Raw genomic sequence first — 21,563 nt, forward strand, 5'->3', positions numbered from 1 at the left:
GGCAGGTGTACGCGTTCGAATAAGGTGTTTTCTGGGAACGAAGTACTGCACCTAACTTAAAGAAAGATTAAATTGAAATTTTGTTCTAAATTTTCGCCTTCTGCATGGTGAAAAAGCGACAACGCCAAGACAACTTCGAAGATCTGTTCCAGTTGCATTTCTGTGCGGTCAGCGACGTGAGAACGCAGACGTCTGCATTGCACTGCAACGCATCGGCACATTGGCTCAAGCATCTGCAAACCGCAAGAGAATGAACCTCGATATGCGGCGACGGGTTGTCGGGGCTACCGGGCTGCTATGGATGGTAACCAGTTGTTCCGCTCTGTCTGTTTTGGTGAGTGAATTTGTGTTTAAACCTGACATGTAAGCTTCGCATTAACTCTATCTAATTCAAGCAGATAGCTTTCAGTTGTAGGCAAGTTTCAGGTGCATTAAGACTCCGTCAAAACTTTAGGAAAGATATATTCCAATCAGGTTATCTTATTGGGGTTTAGCGCGACTAGTCGTTGGATGGCTGTACTTAATTGCTCTACAATGGCCCCGATAAGCTGGACACACAGTGAAACTTAGACCCCGACGGAGTGCAAATACACACAAGGCGTTTTGCACAAAAGCAGCTCCTTGTAACCGCTGCGCACCACCACATAACACGTGTGCACCCGTTTCGCCAAGCATAAAGATAAGAAAACCGCTCGTTGTATCTTATCAGATACCTCGGCTGGGCGACGTAAGATTGCCAATACACGAACGACCCTTGGGTAGATCTGATTGCCATCTCGTGTACCCATAAGCCGCCTGTCTGATCGCACCTCTTATATAGACGGGGATACCAGTATGGACCATATCACAGTGACAACAGTAATAGTATGTCGGGGGTTTCCCTTCAGCACAACCGCAAGGGCTGCTTCGCGTAGGCGTTGAAACACTGGAAATCTGTTTTGTATTACGTATGGCCCAAGACTGCAATTAGAGATTATGTTAGTTTTGTTAATGAACATTAACATTTAAACTAATAAGACAACTGTAGCAGAGAGCCGAAAAACCGTGCAGTTGATTTTTGATCTCGTATCCTTATTTGGTGAAAATCATGGTGGTCGAAAATCTCAACCTCTTATCAGGATTTGCTGGTCACTTGTACAATTTCACTTGTACAAAAGTACAGCTTTAAATCCTTGTCGAGAGTAGGAGTCACTTTTCGCTGACCTAGTATCGTACGCTCGGCATTATTCATCGAGTGCAATGAGACAACTGGCACGAGTGTCCACCACAACTGTCACAAACCATGTCCTTGAACGAGGCACTTGCACGTGTCATCAGGCGCAATGTGCCACCAACGACCAGCACTATGGTTATCGCGTGACAGTGACAAGCCAAGTATATGATTGAGGCTTCCTACTTTATTACCTGGTCACCGCTGAAGCCCATCTCAATCATCTTCGCCAGCAGCAGGTTATTTCACGTCCTCAGCGATGGTTATTTGATACAACCGGCCAGCAATTTATGTGTAAGGGTCAATTAATTCAAGGAGTTGCTTGCCCCTCTTGATAAGCGACATGTGTTTTGGAGACGGCAACAGCAGATATTAACGCGCGGGCTCACTTTGTAATTTAAAGGCTGATTTAAGCTGATCGCCAGACTGGCACAGCCTCGCGCCGCTTATTATCATGTACCCATCATCTGCGTATACGTTTGGTTAGCGGTTAATTTGTTAGATGCCCAGCTTGTCGAAGCTGTTTACACTTTCGGTTGGCGTATGGCGGGTGTTCCTTACTGTGTCTGATCCATTTCTTCACAGACCGTTCGGGTTATTTTAAATATCCACACTTGAGCTGAGAATTCTTTCAACTCCCACTTTTCAACAAAGAAAACTTCCCTGGCGCAGAATGCCACAAGCGTGGCACGTTTGTGGTTTGTTGTGGAACAACAACGAACGACTGAGATGGGAGAGGTTGAGTTTGATGGAATTTTCTTCTCGTGCTGGGAATCTGGGATTGCTGTTAGCGGCGGGAACAGTATGATGTCCGCCCACCGCACGTCTCGTACAAATCCATCTGCTTTTAAGATTACAAGCGCTTATCGAAGATAAGTGACTCAGGAAGGTCACCGCCCCGGAGGAGGGGTTTATTTATTATGCTGGGGATTCTCTGAACGCAAATGACATGTAAACAATCCTGTTTTTAACATAAAGCCAACAAGCGCAATCTCCCCCAAAAGCAACCTAGTCCGACTAATAAAGGCGACTTATTTGAGATCAAACCACTAGTTATCCATGGACCGAACCAACCTAACATTAACTTTAACTGCACTGATGAGACCTTACATGTCGAGAGAATGGCCGTATGTACGCAGCTCACAAAATTAACACAAGAAACTCGATGTGTGTTCCGTTACCAGAAAATACGCACTAAGCCTTCCTGGAAGCATACCAGCAATGGACGGAAAATCGCTATTTTTGAGAACCACTGAGAGGCGAAGTGTTTTGGTGATACGGAACGCCTAAAAGAGCCTACTTATCGAATGGCAAATACAACTCACTGCGGGTTGTCATCCTCTAATCCCGCGAACGTGCATACGATACCACAATGGCCCTGCCACCTTCGCATCATTGTACGACTACACAGGGTCTTAAGGCTACAATTACGGGGCTTCGGCTTGTCCAGCTTAGGTGGATTGGTCCCGCTCTGAAGATACCGAAGCAGCAAAACCACAATCAGAAGGCAAATTATGCACTTGACCTCGAACTTAGCCGGCACAATTACGCTCAAGGAACATCTGTGGGCAATTTGTGCCGAGTCGTTTACTTACATCTTGTCTTGCTATTCTCGGCTATGACGTTGCACCGCATTGGGACGACCCACCCATTTCGCTATGTATAGGTAGTTAAAGTGGGGGAGTGTAAACAAAATGACTTATTCAAGCGGAGTAAAGCAAACAACATGTCAATTCGGGATATCATTTTCTTGGTTCAACAACACCTATTAAAACAATATATATTTATCAGCTCAAAGTATGGGTAAAGTTAATATTGACAGCCTTAACAGCTGTTGTATCGTATTAGGCTTATTTTTTCACTCAACCTTTAAGATTTATTACATTACAACTACAAATAACGTAGTGAAAACGTTACATGTTTTAAAGAGCGGGATAATGATAGAAATTATCAACCACGGCAATATTTTCATTCGAGAAGCAGCAATGATCGTGTTGTTTAGCAATAACTGTCAGTCCATCTAGATTTCATTGTCTTTGACACATAGCTTCATTGGATGGCAGCCGAAGAAATCGTGGCCCAACGTTGGTCAAACACTTTCCACCCAGCTTGTCAGCAACGCCACTTACAAGCCCTTCGACCTGTCATTGTTAATTTCTGGTGTTTGCTTAAACCCGGGAGCAAAGCAAACACGCGGCCACGGCCCGACACGTCCGGGGGGTCAGTTGCACCCCCTGCTGGCGGCCTGCTGCGGCGCTGTGTTCCCACAATGCCGCGGTTGCGTGCAAACATTGGCGGAATTTCCCACAGAGCGGTTTCCTCCGGTTGCCTGGCAACAAGCAAGCCGTCTCAACGTGTTAGGTCCCATAAACAGCAACAGTTTTTACCCAAATACAAGATGAAACGTTGGGCGTTTTGGTTATTCACCCCAAACTCCCACAAAGCCTGATTATTCACCGTAATTACTATTATTTCATCAGTTGGCCGCGACTGACCAATCACAGACGGGCAATGTCGCGCGTTTCGCGTCTCGCGAGGAAGACGTCGCGTCGCAAATTCTATTTGTCGACTGTGACTCACGCGATTTTATCGACAAGAAAGTTGATTTTCAACCAGGAGCCCTCACAAGTGCAGTCGAGTGTGACGTCACAATGGTGCGTCGCAATTCGACGAAAAAGTGTTTAAAAATCGAAACCTTGTGTTTTTGGTGCGCGTCAGAGCCCATTCTTGGATATAGTAATACGCGAGAGTTGGAAGTCATCGAGTTCTAGAACGAAAATGATGTCTCCTGTAACCAACACATGCAAGCACATGTTTTCTGCGTGTCCCACAAGGCCACCTTTCAGTTTTTTCCACAGGGGACATGATTACAACCTCCACCCCCCCTACACCAACATGATTACGGAGATCGAGGCTCCTTCCTATCAATCGGTCATGCTTGGGCGCCCTCGCGCGATAGGCCATTATGACGTCACGTTGGTTAGAGCGGAGTGTTTAAATCGCGTGCCTGCGACCGCAGCAAGCAATTACCGCAAGTGCGCACCGCGATTACGGCGCTTTACTGGAAATCTGAGCGTTTGTCTGTATTTCCCACTTGGCAATTTTCGACGAAAATCTTCTCCGAAATCTTCAAGCGCTTTTGTGGGCAATGCTTGTCTTCAACACTATACGTACGCTAAACCTACCAACGTTGTCGCATTCAGCTCGACGAAGTTTAACATCGACCAAAAACTTTCGGAAATCAGAGAAATTATTTGGGCAGTTTACAGGCCTACAAAAATGTGTGTTTTGACATAAAACGATTTTTGTCAAAAAAACATTTTACAGGCACAAAGAAACACATGTAGTCCTCCTGGCCACTTTACTTCCAAGTTGCGGCCTTGTGTGAAGTCCGTTTGTGGTTGATGACGCAACCTGTCAAGTGCACCCACTCAACTGATTGGCCGTTATCGCTTACGTCACCTGGACCGGGTGTACTACAGGTCACACACTGCGCGTTTGCAACCGCGGTGACGTAACAATGGGACAAATGATGAGACGCGATCAACATGTTGACGCGTGTCGGAGATCTCGCAAACAAAGACCGGATGAATGAAAACTCTCTGTCTACGAGCATGCGCAGAATAAAATATATCAATTGTCGATCGCGTGTATTCCTGGAACTCAACGGGATGTTGATTAAAAATAAGTGCAAAATAACTCTATTTGCGGAATGTTGATCTGCACATCAAACAGTCTTGACATCAAACAGCTGGAAATCCCAAACACCACGTTTTCATAATTTAATGTCCCAAACGTAAATGTTAAACACAGTGTTGAAAGTCAGTCAAGATATTTTTCGGAAAATAGCATTTTAGAACAGTTCGTCACAAAGTGTTGCGGACTGGGATGTTTTCAAATTATTATCCATGCTCTTGTTCATTGCTCGGCGAATTGGGGGACACTCTTGGAGCCAGAATCTGCCTGTCTTGCAGAAAAACCATCATATAGAAACACATAAGGCGAACCTTGGTTCGTAGTGCGAAAATCCTTATTATATAACAGTCGATCTTAGTTCCGAACAAACAACATTCGTCCTGGGTACACAGGAAGCGTGCACCAATCACGTACTGTTCTTTGTATGCTATAGCATGCAAATTTGCAGAGAGACCCACTTAAATTCCAAAGCCTTTTGATGCGTTCTTCACACGCCCATATCTGATACAACACGGGGCAAAAGTCCACAGTGCAGGCATTCCGAAAGCTTAGACATCTGCGCTCTTCACTTTTGTCAGACTCTTTACCGAAGAGAAGTTACCTGAAACCCCACCTGCTCTTCGGTTTTCGATGCCGTGCTGGCTTGTGTCCTATTTCGTTACGTTGTAAGAGTGCCTGTTTGTTAGATTGAAGTAAATACGGTGTGGTTTATCTCTCCGCAACCAAAATCCATCTAGCCTATTGCATTTCAACCTTAACAATACGCCAACTTAAATCTTAACAAAACACTTAGGGAAACTTAAACAGAAAGCAGAAATCATGTGCAAAAGAAAAACCATCCCCAAGAAATTTTATTACCAAGAATAAAAATCCTATCGAAGCCAAACAGGTTAAAGCCCCCATGCTAACAAAGCGAAGGGCCACGAAAACCTACACGGCGCCAAGCTTAACCCTGCCTGCCCAAAAGCAGTCGAGGAGCCTTGGCCACAACGCGGCTCATTACGAGACAACAAAGTGGTCAACGACCTTAGCGACCCACGTGGCCCCAACAAAGGTCTGAAGACAGTCAACCCAATTGAAACAAACTTTGCGGAATGTAAACGTAGTCAAATTGGAAACATTCGTCTTCCTTTACATGCCATTTTCGTGCATAGCACAAACCGATGTTTTCGACAAATTGCTTCTGTCCGTATATATTTAAAAATCAAGGAGGCAACAAGCTCATAACTATTTAATATTTCCGCCTGATCAGGAAGTCGATACCGTTATATGTACTTTTATGCATAGAATTTCTCTTATTCGAAAATCATGATTGAACATAACAGCATATATCGCCATATTTTTTCCAAACGAATAGCACATGTCTTCAAATCATCATACTTTTAACGTACAGGATTAAAAATGTTGAACATTAAGAGTTAACGCTACTTCATTGCAGACGCTGCAACACGACGAGACGCGCTTTGAAGAAGGATTTAACCGCGGTTGGGGCGCGTGGGGGGAGTGGCACCCTTGCTCGCGTTCGTGCGGAGGGGGAATCACCTATATGGCTCGGGAGTGCCAGACCACCAGGTAAGAAGGGGTTAGGGGGATTTTGTGGGTCAATGCATTGCATCCTGGCTTTCTAATTAGTCAGTTAGAATGGCGTAAAGAACATGTTTAGACCGAGTTCTCCTGCTATAGTGATAGTTAAAGTGACAGAGTAATTACTCAGGATTACGCAGCAGTCATCTTTGTTTCAAACTTCTACGTTTTTGAACCGACACGTGAACGGCAGTCGATATTTTCGCCACGCTCCAATGGCCACGCACGAAACATCTGTGACGTCACAATCGAGTACTCGAGGCCGGTTTGTTGTTGTAAGCGTCGGAAGGGGAGTTGATTATTTATAGAAGCCCTCAACGATCCGATAAAAGTCGGCATGCGGCGAAATCGATTTGACTTGTGGGGATGCGTTTCGAATTGAAGGGGTACCTTGAAGAAATTAAAGCGTTTACCACCTGAGAATGGCGATTCAGGAATGTGTGCCAAGTGCCAAGAGATTTTTGCAATGATATGAATGTTTTAATGTGATACAGCTTCCAGCAGAAAACACGTTTTGATCCTGAAATATAACACACCACACATCTAGAACTTGAAAACATACTTGAAAATGTATTTTGGCGGTAAAAATGTGTTCAAAAAGCGAGATAACTTTTGAAATCAAGATCCGCTGTGTTCTTCAGTGATGTCACAATGCCGTTTTCACTTCACGAGATCTTGTGAAATTGTAATTCCTGCGTCAAGTTGGCGCCGCCAAATCGCTCGACGGAAAGTTGATATATTTGTGCAAGCAACAATTCCTACAAAGGCGGGGGCATTTAGACGAATCATGCATTAAGGCCCTCAGCCGCTGGGCTCCCAAATATCCCAAAACCCAACCCCGAAAGTTCCTGACGTGTCGAAGTTCGAGAATCCCATAAAACGACCCCGAAATCTTTAGCTGTGGAAATAAATTCGCCCATTCTCCCCGGTTCGAGCGGGAATTCGTTTGTCCCAGTTTAATCATTCATCAGGTATAAACTTGCTGCAACGAGCGCTCATCGCGGTCGCGATCCTGGGAATCCGCCTTGTTTGCTAACAAACATCGAACAAGCGGCATTGTGACGTTGGTGGTGTAGCGCCGCGATTGTTAAAAGTTTTTGCAGCGATCAACCACTTTGTTTACAGCACACTAGCCATCACTCACGCAAGAGTGATATTACGTTTTTTGGACTCCAGAAACAATTAAATCTTAATGTGGATTAGCCAAGAAATTGCTTGTTGCTTGTTTATGCATATTTACCTTGGTGTTTACAGTTGCCGTTGTTGCAGCAATAGTTTTTCAGACTTTTTTTCCTAATGTGAAGTGTTGATAAGACGACAATTCTGCAAAACTCATGTTCTTAGCTGTGGTCTTTCTTGATCGGTTTTGGCGTAACATTGGCTTGGATTAAGTGTAAAGTGCCAATAGCGAAAGTGCCTGAAATACCGCACATACTGTGTGCGTTTTCAAGCACGTGCCCTATCGTGGAACACCTGGTTTTCACGGTTAGTAATAAATCGGCAAGTTCCCTGTGGTTTGTGGGAACTACTGTGATCTGTGGGTTCCCCACCAGTGACCGATAATTAGCAATGCCAGGATATAATGGAACGTACAGTTATGAAATCTCAGCATGCTTCGTATTAGGTTTTCGCGAAGTACATGTACTGATATTGCTGTAAATCGGGCAGGTGATACAACTAAGGCTCTTCTGGTAAAAAAAACGTAGTTTTGTGCCTTACGCGCTCCAGGCGCTATTCAAATGCACGCGCACGTTGTGATTTGGTCGCATAAATTTCGAAGCTACATGTTTTCTTGGTGGAAACTGAACAAAAGTTTGAAAGAGCGCACAAGAAGTGTTTTTGAAACGTGACAACGCTTCACAGGGCCATGGTTTCCAAACAGCGACTTTCACACGCTAATGCACATGGAGCTGCTCCCTGAAGGTGTGTGAGAACGCATTTCCGAATACCCGTCCATCTCACGGTTAGTTTGGTACATACAAGCACGTGCCTAGTTGCAAACAAGTAAACAGGAAAGCATGGCAACCCCCACAAGGGCATTGCATCGTCATTTGCTTATCCTATATTTAAACTAACAAGTAGGCATATTGCGGTTTACCTTGTAATTGTTTGCTGTAGTCATTTCTTTGATTAGGGCATTTTCTGTTATCTCAGACGTAAAAAAGGAAAAACACATATTTTTGCTTTATAAAACTTCAATGTAGCACAAGCCTTGGTACTAAGCACACTTACCCGTTCTATAAACCTGTGTTATGTTGGCCGCCAGATTTTAAACACACAACAAAGCACAATTTGGTTTCGACTCGATGAGTAAACCTGGATTCGAATTGCGAACTAGGAAACCGGGAATGCATTAAAGCCGGTTATCGTTCGCTGGGCGCTTGAGACCGTATGTTGTTCAGCGATTCCACGAACCATCGAGCAGACATCAAGCGAGCTAACTGACAAGCAAGTTTGATATAATTGACGGTGACTGACAAGTTCCTACCACTTAATAGCTGATGAAAGCAACTACTCGTGCTCATAGCGATTAAAAATTTTTGGCTGCTTTAATGGCCTAATTTAATATGATTTAGGTGGGTCGTCCTGTATATTTCTGGTATGCACATAATTTGAATGCAGATGATTCAATTTGGAAGAATAATTTAATAGGTAAATGCCACGCTGTCCTGCCTCTATATTACATTTAAACCCTAAAGATTGAATTTATCGCCAGGACAAACGAAAATTGGCAATAATTGTGTGTCCTGAGCCTATTCCTAGTACACCATACATACTTGACTTCTCGAGTGTTTTGACACAAAGATTCGGAAGTGATGATCTCGAATCAAATGCATTCAATTCCGATCAATTGTTTTGCATCTTCTCTGACGATTCCAGTCGACCGTGGGAAGAAAGCTTCTCATTTCCGCGTGCGGTTACACCTGATTGGTTAACAGTGCGGAAGCCCACCCCTTTTCCACTCCAACGCCGTGCAATCGACACAAACAGACCACCCAATGACCTTCTGTGACCCCTACACATCTCGCTAACTGCTGGCTTCGGGGTTATTACAGTTCATTTTCCAGGTTAAAATCACTCCCACTTTTTCTGGGTTGTTTTTTTGCACAACAAAGCATAGTTTCTCCCTACTTAACAAAGGTTTTGATACAAAACAAGACCCAGATCACCCGCATGCCGCAAAAGACCTCACAGGTACATCTTTTTGTCGCGAGAATGTGCTTTTCTGTTGCCAGTGCGCTGAATAGAATGCAGATAACCGCAACTCTCCGGTGTAAGGCGTTCGGTTACAATTCAATCAACAAGTGTTGCCCTCTTTAAACTATCCGGCTCCGAGCCCAAACTGAGTCATTGCATTCCCATCTCGCTTGCGTGACAATTCCCTTGATAGAAGAATTTTCTTGGATGGCTGCGTAGCCTTTGTCGGGACCTTTGGTTAAAACGCGTATGAGCCACGCGGACTTTGTACTGTTACCACACGTAGCTATAGTTGAATACAACGTTTTGTGTGGTACAGTTGCATGTGGCGTATACGTTAACTGTATACGTGCGAAAAAACCTTAATCGCTTTGTACAGATCCATTTCTCCAAAGTGGCCAATTTTCCAACAATATCTCACCAAAGCTGTCGGCACAGTACACTGTTTTCAGTCCAGACAATCGCCGGCTGGTTCGTAAATCTGACGCGCACTAATAACCTTGAGAAAATCAAATCGAAAAACGCAAACCACAAATATTCCCCACATCCCAGTGCGGCAATTTCGAAAACCGCAAATGAAAATCACTGCTATCGCCACAAACCAGTGCCTTGATGTCAGTCTTCAATCGAGGACGGGCCCGTACAATCGACGTCTTGTGTCTGGATAACACTGTGCGCAATTGCTGTCATCAAAGTATCGCGTATGTTTTAAGTCATGCTTCGGTTGAAAAAAGCAATATCCGGAAACCCAGCGTTTAATCAAGATACGGTGTTAAGAACGGAGAATTAGGTTGACGTTTTAATATCTTTTCCCACGAGGTTTTTTTTATAGATAACACCTGCTATTAATTGAAGATACCCTGCGAACGACAACTGGACTTTAAAGATAGCGAAGTCATGACAGTTGCAATCAAACTTTTAGTCCATAAACACTTTCTTGGTTTGTATGCTTTCATTGAAAAACAATAGCTTCAGAGTCAGCTCAGTTCAAATGATTTCCTCTATTTAAACTTCGTTCGTTGTTGTTGGAAAGTCCGATCAAAAAACTATAGATTTTCTTTCGACACACCTTGAATAAAACATGAGGTTCTGTCTGGTGTAAGATGCAGCTGCAAGCAAAGCATACAAGCTTTTCCAGTCTGCACCTGTTTCACTTCTGCATAATGCAACGGTTCCTGTGGCATTAGATTGCAAACAAACAGGAGAAGTGCAAATATGCGACACCAAAACGATGGGTTTATACCTTGTGGTATGGTCCCCTAACTATAGAAATGTAGGGACCGCAACAATAGAGGCGAGCATCCAAGCGCTGCTCCGTTATGCAATTCAAATTGCTACATATACAGATTCCGCACCTAACTTAACTTATGTTATACCAGTAAGACGTTATGTTGCAATAGCGAGCGTACCCCTAATCTACGAAAACCATCACTTTTTGTCATTTCAATGTCTTGCAACAAATATATTGTCAGTAGACCACAGCCACGTTATACTCTACTTGTTAATTAAATTGCATTTTGTCTGACAGGACCGATGGGACCCCGGACTGCATTGGACCAACCAAGAAATACAGTTCCTGCAATATTCAGGTGGGTCGACTATGCAATTTGAATGTGATATTCGTTTTAATCATGCTAACTCCAATGATAAACACAGTATAGTGGTTAAAACGTTTGCCACAAGTATTTTGCACTTGAGATCTTTGCCTAATTAGACAGGAATTGTGACATCGGGCCCAAATATCACGTTTTAAACATTTGTCAAACCATGAATTACACACGACCAAATCGTAAGGCCGGAAACGGGGGTAAAATCATCTACACACAGCCATCGGCGGCGTATCGAAGCGTGACGGACGCCGGGAAATACTTTGATCCTCCCGCGGGCTTGTGATGCTCGGAATCCGGTGGCTTGCCATCCATTTCCCTTTCGCACGTAAACAACCACCCGCCCAATACCAATACGCTTCAAAAGAGCGGGCCTAACGCGCCACCATGCAGTTGTAGATAAAAGCCCTTTTCAAGTGGCTTTCGACGCCGGGAGTGACCACCCCTAGTTTCTGTTCAACCTAACGCCGCGTATAGTTGTATGGCTTTCCATGCCACACACGTAGGAATGTTTATGTGGTTGTCAATACTCAACCGACTTTGCTAGTGTGTGGTCGCAACCACGGTTATCGATTAAGCCCTTTCACGAGCAAAGCGCGACAGTGCCCACGTTAAAATGGACCTGTTAAAATCGGTAAAACCGAACCGATGCAGCTGTTCGTGTGGAAGTTAGGAACAAACTTACATGGTAAAGACCAAGATATCCCGAAACACACTTTGGAGGGCACAACGTCGTATAACTTGTTTCAATTTGAAACAAATGTTGTCTCTTGTTTTTAAAACCTGCAAATATCGAAGTACTTCTGCTTCTAAAACAGTGCCAGACGTACAACATTGCGTAACGCCAAACGTATTCGACTTGAAGGTGAACACACCGCTGGCACGTGGGCATTTGTTTACGTAACAATCGCCCATTGTGTTGTGTTAGTATTGTGGCAGACTGCCCAAGATCAGTGGCGACAGACAGATCGTCTGTTGGAATTGAATGGGCGAAGAATAACTGCCTGCCGCGATAGCATCTGACCTTCCTCTGGGTCAAAGGGCAAAGTTGAACCTTTGGAGTTATCTGTCGTTTGTAATGAATCCGTGATTGGGGGGGTGATCGAACTTTAGTCGTTAAAAGGGTTTGGGTTGTTATTCGAAGCATAATGTAGGATACGCCCCAGAAAGCACTGGCGCATTTAAGGAGAGAGATTATATAGTGTTTTACTGTTTTCTGAAATAGATGCATAATCTTTTTGGGGCTGTTATTTTTCCTACTAAAACACAGGCAAAACGTGATAACCATTAAATTTAATTAGCTTCTACGTTGCTTAAATCATGTTTTCTCTGAAACTAAGCCTCGTGTCAAGCAATCCATTACAGCACGGTAACGGTTTTCACTTTCCTCTGTCATCTCAGGGGGCGAGGGTACCCGAGGAGTGAACTTAAGCCCTGATAACCCCTTTGCCCCCATGACGGCTTTGATTAAATGCTACCGACGCCGGCTGTCAGCTGCAGGGCATTTACCCTTCTACTGGGAGCCCCCATTAGTCCCAATTAGCCAACCAAGATCAGATTTTGTTTCTTTCCAAGACACGATGCTTTCACGTGTCCAGTCTTGTGGGAGGACCGAACGCGAGCCCAATCCTTTCTGCATTATTCGCAGGCTTTCTGGAATTGGGGTCCACAGTGACATAACGCCCGCAGGTTTTTCAAATTTTTTTTTGTTAGGGGTCCAGAGTTTACTAAATTGGCAAAGTGTTGCACGGAACGACTTTGAGATACCCTGATCTACCGCTTTTCAAAATATTTTTGTCGATCTATTGAAAACAGTTTACGGGTATTTACGCGAGGATTAAACTGTCCTTTCTTTTCCTGTTTATTGAGAAAACAAGTATGATATACTTCAATTAACGTCAGTCTTCCCTCTCAACTAACTTATTTGTTTTACGCAGGACTGTCCAGACGGTGGAGTGGATTTCAGGGCTGAACAATGCGCGACGTATAATAACCAATCTTTTGGCGGGAGAACACACACTTGGATGCCCTACACTGGAAGTAAGGCTTCCTTTATGTTATCAAGTATACAGTAGGAAGTGATGCACGCGAGCACTTAAGAGCTGCATTGCATTATTATTTCTCATTATCGATTATTATTTTCGAATGCAAAGTATTCTATTGATTAATAATAAAATTGACTCATAATCGACCAAACATAACTAAAACAATGCCAGAGCACTTTTTTCGAACAATCATTTTACAAATTCTCTGCGAAAGCCAAGCACCGTTCCTCGCCACACAGGAACGCGACACCGCGCGTGCGCCCATTGTGACGCGACAATTAAACCAGACGGGCGCACCCCTACCCGACACCCTCCTCCTTAAGCAGTCGTCCATCCGAAACGGCAATCATTTATTCTAGAAGCTCGGGGTCGCACTTAATTGTCTAGGTCTTTGTTGATGCAACTTCTCGCAGCCCGTGGGAAGAACTCTTGTTTTCACACTTGTTCGGGCACACTCCAAAGCCCAAGTGGTGGGGTATAGATGCGAATAGGTGTGATGGTAAACACCGGAGAGTGTCGAAGTTTAAACTCGTTGCGAACTTTCCCACCTGACAACTTGCAGTGATGCCTTTCAGGTGTGACAAACTCTGGCGGAATGTGGAAGATTTTTACGTGTTTTTGTTGATTTGTATGCGGAAAAATGTTGCAGTTTCAAGGCAAAATACCCTCAGAAATATTTCTTTTATATTACTAAATTAAACCATAGCATTCATTTTAAACATATACAGACCATTTTCTCCGCTGCGCAAACGTTTTTGCTAAATCTGAAGTTCTTTAGTGAAAAGATTTGTCATCCGGTAAAAACAGTTAATTTTCCTTGTTGAGCGCATTTGATATTCGCTTGCGTAGAATTTCCAACATGGCATAGAATCCGCAAGCATCTAAAACGCCTTCGTCGTCATCACAGCCGCTTCTAATATGGGCCCTAGCAAGAAGTGATAGGTGCGTTCCCAGTCATTTGTATTGTATGACGAAAAACATGTCTGATTTAGATTACAGACTGTCTGCGGCAGATTACAGGGCGGGCATAGGAGCCCAGCAGACACAAAACCCGTTATTCGTAACACTAATATTTTCTCACCCCGTCATCCCAGACAATTTGCCCACAGATGTTCATACTCACACAGAATTTTCGTTAATCGCGATTTGCTTTTTCTCCAGGTTCGGTTTCGAACCCGTGCGCTTTATATTGTCAACCGAACGAGGACAACTTTTTCGTGAAGCAAGCTGAGAAGGTTGTGGACGGCACGAAATGCAGGGATGGAAGTTTGGACGTTTGCGTGGACGGCACTTGTCAGGTATATTAACCACGTTTTGTACTACAAGAATCCAAGGTTGTTGGGTTTACGACGCGCATTCCTGTTACTCACCATCGCGTATTGCGTACAAACAACTAGGCCCAAAGGAAAGGGACTGCAATGGGTGAGGCGCCCCAGGGTCCATACGAGTCTATGGAGGCCATGAATATCAACAGGGCTCATATGAACACCATTTTTTGATTTGAATCTGAGGGATTATACCAAAAAAGGTTTGGTCCCCTCCTACAATTATGGTGAGGTTTGTGGTTACACTGAAGCAGACAACTATTTGCCACCTAAATTATCAATGCACACCCGGTTCGCCGGTGATTAAATTTCCCACGCCGGTAGCACACTCAGCACCAATATCACAAACAAAGCGAGCGCACGCAAAGCGACGGATTTTCCGCTTGGGTAATAACACAACAACCCCAACGCGACGAACTTAATCCCTAGGGTAAGGGGCGAAACGTCCCAACTGAACGTCTACTTTCGCGCTCCATGCATTTGACAGCGCATTGCACGCGTGCCAGCACCGCTGCTTGTCACATTTCCACGCGCCTGCAATGCGGTTTAGCAGGCAAAGGGCGACCCCCAGCGTAAGCAGACACCCTGACATTGACAAGCGAGCGGCGGGACGAGCAGGAAATATCCTAAACTACCTCATGGAGAGCGATTCGCGAAACTGCACTACTTAAATCGTGGTTTAAAGTTGGTCTGTTCGTACATACAGACTTTGCGGAATGTGCTGTTTAAGAGTGCTTACATCGCATTTGAAGGTATATTTTCTTTCACTAAAAGCAAAACAAAATTGATTCCAAAAGTTGCGTTTCTCATGATGCAATACCACCTTCCCGTGGTGTTAAACAGCAAAATAAACTGCAAAACTGCATTAATTACAAAATATCATTAGGGGAAAATACTCATTACCTAAAAAATCTGCAGACTGACGCTACTGATGATGAACACAGTTTAGTGTTTGGAACGTTTGCATTAGTACCAGATTCCTATAGATGTGGCAATTACATTAAAGATAAAAATTATCACTTTTCTGTGATCAGCGCACCAACTCTATCCTGTCCAGTCTTCAGACGCGCCAAATATCATCTCAGCAAAACCGATGTTTATGGAGAACCAATTAGGCGTGACGCAAACTCGCACGTAAACAGTGTTTTAAAGAACCCGAGGCGAAAGGAGGATTTTGGGTAAACCTTTCGCAACGCGTCACTTGCGACAAAGTTCTTTGTTCCCATTCGGAATGGACCCGTCGACGGGAAACGCACACAACGATTCGGGCCGTGTATTGTTTCTGTGCGGTCGGCGACGGTCGAAAGCAGGAAGTTTGCGGCAAAAGTTGCGCTTTTAACTTTTTTCACACGTCTTTGCTGCTGACGTTAATTGCGCGGAAAAGTGCGTCGCGTCCGAATAGGAAACAACAAAATGCTTCAATCGCCAACGCCAATTTCGGTTATCGCATGTGGCCAAATGCTTCCCAACACAAACAAATGTTGCTGACGAAAATTGAGTCTTCCTGTTTAACCGATGCAGTGGTTTGATCCCGGGAGCATAAATTTCATGTGTATAATTTGTTGCACCTTTAAATGTTACCAAATCGCTCCGTTTTGAATATACCATCCGCTTTGTATGACATCACCGCTAGTGACGTCCACATATGTCGCTTCCTGTCTGCTTCTACGGTTTCACGCTGGCAGACAGACTTCATTTAATTCGATATGTTTGTCTTGTGTCTTTGCCCACAGTAATCACCCTTTGTCGCCACCGAAGTAGGAGGAAGCGACTCGATTTCGTCGGGTCATTGTGATAGGCGTGTCATGTGACCTCGTCCTCACACTTTGCAACAACGAAGCTGACAGTTTTTCCCCCAAACAATTTGTTGATTGACAGATTTAATCCAGAAACAATACAGTACGATGTATAGGAAAGCGTATGTTCATTCTAATCTGTTTTGGGCATCTATAACACGGGGGAATAGAGTTTATTTGGAGTTGACCGCTTTAATTCTCAACAACTGATAAATGGCAGAACAAATTCCACCTGTCTACACGTCAATGCCCACAATATTAACATCAACATGAATTTCAACTATTAAGAAACGTTTATATGACAAAAAGAGTTTTAAACATTTCAATAATATTCAGACGTTTATTTCTGAACTTTCTGTGAACAAGGAGTGCTCTCACAATGCTCTTGATTCACTTAATATACGTTAACGTTCAGACAGTTCAGTGGGCTTTTATTTCAAAGCTGTCTGGAAAGTTACGGAAACGTAAAGGCGGAAGGAAATAAGGAGCTATATAGAGTTTCACTGGTGCCGCGTAATTTACATCAATGTTGGCAATACATTAAATGTTACCAAAAAATACGTCTGCGAAGATGAACGAAGTACGACCTAAATCGTCCTAATAAATATATATATATTGTATTATTGTAGTAAATATCGTAAAAATATACATGAGATTATCGTGGCATTTCAGCCAAAGCTTGATTACAAGTCAAAGCTAGATGAAAAGAAAAATGACATTTACCCGACAAGCCACTTATTGGTGACCCGGTGAAACCCTGTAGCAGTGTTTTTCTCCTTAGTTTTTTTGCCGCCTTTCTTCCGGCGAGAAAGTACACATACCAGTAGCGTTCTCGACCGGGGTGACAGAAGTTGTGCCGGCACCATATACGGGCCAAGAGGGGCCCCTTTCGTTACGCCGCTGTACTTACAAATAAGAGCATTCTGCAGAGAGCGGTAAAAAGGGTGGGTGTGATGCTTTCTCTGTTCGACTCGGGTCATTTACCACCGTGTGTGCCAATACACCGTTCGTCATGTTATGTTGTTTTAAACCGTTTTGACGATAATCCGACCTGCGCTGCTTGTACAAGCAATTTACACCGTAACTCAATTTGACTTGACTTTTTACAAGTAGGTCATATTGTTAAGCTTCACCCCCTGCTGGGCCTGTCTGTACATACACAAGCTTTGCGATTCTCTGGGCGTAAAGCAATTATAAAACCTCGTTGTCGTATCGTATCTTACGAGTACATTTTGCACAAAAGTGCCTTTGTTCGTCGCAGTTACATTGGTACCTATGCAGGACGAACGAGTACCTGTGTTTCATGTGTGAAAAGCGAAACTTGTTGTCAGTTGATGTGTACGCAAATGTCGTTCATTCATGGATACTAATTTTATCTATAATTCCACCCTTTGTTAGCATTGTTATGTCCGAGAAGCGCATTCGAATCCCTCTCATTTCAAAATAGTGGTTTTACGTTACAGCACAAATCGCAGCTAATCTGATTTGGCATAAACAAGTCGATTCACCCGCAGCCAAAATACCTTCTCCGATGGTGTTGTATTTATTTTCGATTCGCCATGATGCGTGGGACACCTGGAGCGCGGGGTATAATTTAATCAGACGACGCGACATGAGCGCCCGTTATAGAATTTCAGCTCGACAGCAACAAAGTGGGGCACGCGGGGCTTTCATTCATTTTTTAAACTTAGATGACTTCCAGTTTACGTGGGATCCAATATATAACATTGCACGCTCTGAATTTAGTTCAAAATTGGTTATAAATTGAAAATAACTTAAAAACAGCATTGCGTTATATACATAGGTACATGGAGTCAATAAGATGAATTCTGGGGGTATTACGTTGGTTTTAAGATTACGTATGACGTTAGTTCCGTTCCAAATGGGCCAAAGATAAAGCTTCTCTCAAAAACTGTTTTTGTCGAACCTACTTTCTTGCAAAGAAACCAAACACGCGACTAAGCCGAGTGTATCTTTTGTTCCAATCTGTATAAGGCATCTAGGCAGACTCGCAGGTGTCAAGGCATTTGACCCCGGGTCAAGGGTCACTTTGTTTTCACGGTCATTGACCTTGAGCTGTGGCCGGCACCGGGCCAGTGTTTACATTGTTGGAGGCTGCACTCACGAAAGCGGCCACGGGTGCTGATTGACTGTGAGGTTTTGGTAAAACTGCCCACGGACGTCGCTGATAGACTTCTCGTGATAGTATCCACAGCATAGACAGCTGGCTAATCACATCGCTTGGCTAAAAGGGTTTATAATGAACCTGAAATGGTGATGCCATTTCTGTCAACGCCTAGGACCGACTGCGGACAACCTAGCACTTGCATTTGGTTGCTTTAAAAACATAAGTAAATACTTGCAATCATGTTACAAGTGCGAAATACCTGCTATTTGTTTTCATACAATTTTCAACTTAATCATTTCCTATTATTTGTATGTTAAAAAGTAAATCTGTGTTTTTGCCACAGGAAGTTGGATGCGACATGATGCTCGGATCCGGTTTGGAGGAGGACAACTGTCGGGACTGCGGAGGAGACGGATCCTCTTGTTACCACGTAACAAACATCTTCGCTGCCCCTAAACTTCCAATAGGTATGTAATGTTGAACGTTCCACATGTTGACTCTGTGTTATCTCGACAGTAATGATGCCAACGTAACCTAAAGGAACAACCTCAGTGTGTGTTTGCATAATGTAGTTTAAGGAATTGCCCTTGTTTGCGTATTGTCTCTTCTTAACATTGGGTTATACCAGTTGCAATGCACTTGTGTTGTAATTGTTGTTCTATTGTTTATACTTTTTTGAGTAAAATGCTCAAAAATGTGCCCTACTTGCATTTGAACCCTGGGCAGACCGCTCAGCGATAACGGACTTACGATTAATCTTTATCAAATCGCGTCTCGCAGGATCGAGCCTGGCAATTTGTCACACTAGTTTAACAAACCACACACGTTGTCGGCGTCACTCAACAAAAGATTCGTTTTCAAGCTTTCCTGTTCATCCCTTATTTATCACCGTTAATTCCTACTCGCTGTTTATTATTCTCCTATTCTTTCCTGTTTCTTCTGCTTTCTCTTTGCTCTTGTCAACTCTGAAATCGAAACCACTTTTCCTAATTTCATTGCTTTTCCATTTAATTCCCAAGTATTTTTGCTTTTTTAATATCAGCCGGACAGTAATCCAGCTGTTGCAGGACGAGGATGTTATATTGCTAATAACCACATTCCAAAGCATACATTCCAACCAAAGTTTAAACAGCGGTTGCGCAATGCGAGATTTGGTCTAGTTTCACAAACAGAATATCCATTCATCATTTGAGTTCACAAACAAAAGCGTTTTCTTGTCTTGCCCCAGAGATGGAAGCTCTTGACATAGTTTTGGTGAGTTGGCAAGCCAAGAAGCACCCAGACCCAGCAGAGAACACTATAAATAGGCTTAAATGAGGCTGAAGCTAAATCTGTTCACGGTCCTTGTTATTAAACAACTGTCAGTCCCGTTATAGAATCAGTCAGACGTGAAGTACGCCTTAAAACGTCGGGGTATTACTTAAAATTCCCCATTCCCTAAAAGTTTATTTTACTTAATAATCCCCAAACCATTCCTCGCAAATAGTTTACTTTCGGAACAGCAGCTCGGTCGACCCTGTGTCAACAAACAATCACAGATGGAAGTACTCGAACGCCGCAGTTATGACGTATTAAATAAACAGCGACGCGAGCGAACTAACCTGGGATACTATCGCTAACTGCACTTTCAAGGCTCCTGCTTTTGTGAATATTTACGACCATTTCTTTAATTTAAAGACGTTTATTTGTCCAGAAAGGAATTTTTGCCCTTGTAAACCAAAGCTTTAAATTAAAAATGTAATTTCAATTTTGTTGCTCTTCTTTGATATCTTTATTGTTTACTTTAAGGTTACACTGATATTCTGGTGATACCACCTGGTGCTACCAACATACAAGTTCAGGAATATGTTGCGTCCCGTAACTACCTTGGTAAGTTTACAACAACTTCGTTACATTAAACCTAAAATAAACTTTGATTGTATATCACTACTTGTGTTAATTGAACAGAAATATGACTTTTTGTGAACACAGCAGTAATACAAAAAACATGGCTGTGGTTGGGTCTCATGTATTAGAAGATATAGGGATTTTCTGGAAAAAAGGCCGTTTTTTTATGATGAACTTTCCCGTCACTGCAAATGATTGCATGTTTACTACACTTTACAAGTTGCTGATTGCAATTTCTAACCCTTCAACTGCGACTGAAAACCACATATATCTGCAGCCATGCGTAACTCATCAAAAATCTACGTCCTCAATGGAAATTGGAAGATCGATCACTCTCTAGCGCTGCAGGTGGCTGGTACAACATTCAGATATCACAGAAAGATTGACCGCAGACGGGCGCCAGAGAGTATCACAGCACTCGGTCCAACGACGGAAACCGTTTACATCGACGTAAATATATCGTTTGCTTCCTTAGACTTTCAAGGCTTGTAATTAAACCTTAAAATGTATTTTACAGTTGGTTGTCCAGGGCAGAAATAAGGGCATAAAATACAGCTTCTACCTTCCCACTGGCACCAACGACCCGAATCACGGACAATACGAGTGGAGAGCGAATGAGTGGAGTCGATGCAGCAGGGACTGTGGTGGTGGTACGTTGACATTATTAAAACTTCAGGAGTTACATGTGTATATCAATGGTTTAGTTCCGCATGTAAGAGTTAACACCACCACCAACAACAACAACAGCAGACAAGGAAATTAGGATAATAAATTGGTCAAAATTGATACACCGTTGGCCTCTACGTTACCCAACAAAACCACGTAGTCAATTAGGTTAAACTTTTCAGGGAGGTCGAGACTGTCGAGACAGTAATATTAGAACCCGCCACTTTTTGTATTAACGCTTGAGACACACGCGCCGGCTCTGTAACAACAACTGATTGCGCGTCGTTTACCTGCTATCAATCAACACAACCAAAATTAACGCCAGAATTTCGTCTCGGCTTGGGGCATTTTACTAAATGAGGCACTGCGGTTAGCACCAATATTGCTTCACAATAAACCTGTCTACCCAAACGATGATGTG

The 21,563-nt window shown here is 43.4% G+C and overlaps 1 protein-coding gene across 2 annotated transcripts in view; it reads left to right on the plus strand.

Annotated features, from left to right (window-relative positions):
- LOC145890544 (papilin-like) overlaps nt 1-21,563 on the plus strand; it is a 28,966-nt gene continuing 7,403 nt past the window's right edge. For both annotated transcript variants that reach the window (XM_082981650.1, XM_082981652.1), the window contains exons 1-9: nt 1-334; nt 6,345-6,478; nt 11,217-11,277; nt 13,233-13,335; nt 14,502-14,638; nt 18,933-19,056; nt 20,378-20,458; nt 20,754-20,926; nt 20,994-21,126. In XM_082981650.1, the coding sequence (XP_082837776.1) occupies nt 251-334; nt 6,345-6,478; nt 11,217-11,277; nt 13,233-13,335; nt 14,502-14,638; nt 18,933-19,056; nt 20,378-20,458; nt 20,754-20,926; nt 20,994-21,126 (1,030 nt within the window). In that variant the 5' untranslated portion in view covers nt 1-250. The remainder of the gene's footprint in view (nt 335-6,344; nt 6,479-11,216; nt 11,278-13,232; nt 13,336-14,501; nt 14,639-18,932; nt 19,057-20,377; nt 20,459-20,753; nt 20,927-20,993; nt 21,127-21,563) is intronic.

The sequence above is a fragment of the Ascidia mentula genome, chromosome 2 (assembly GCF_947561715.1).
Source record: "Ascidia mentula chromosome 2, kaAscMent1.1, whole genome shotgun sequence".
In the NCBI taxonomy this organism is placed as follows: Eukaryota; Metazoa; Chordata; class Ascidiacea; order Phlebobranchia; family Ascidiidae; genus Ascidia; species Ascidia mentula.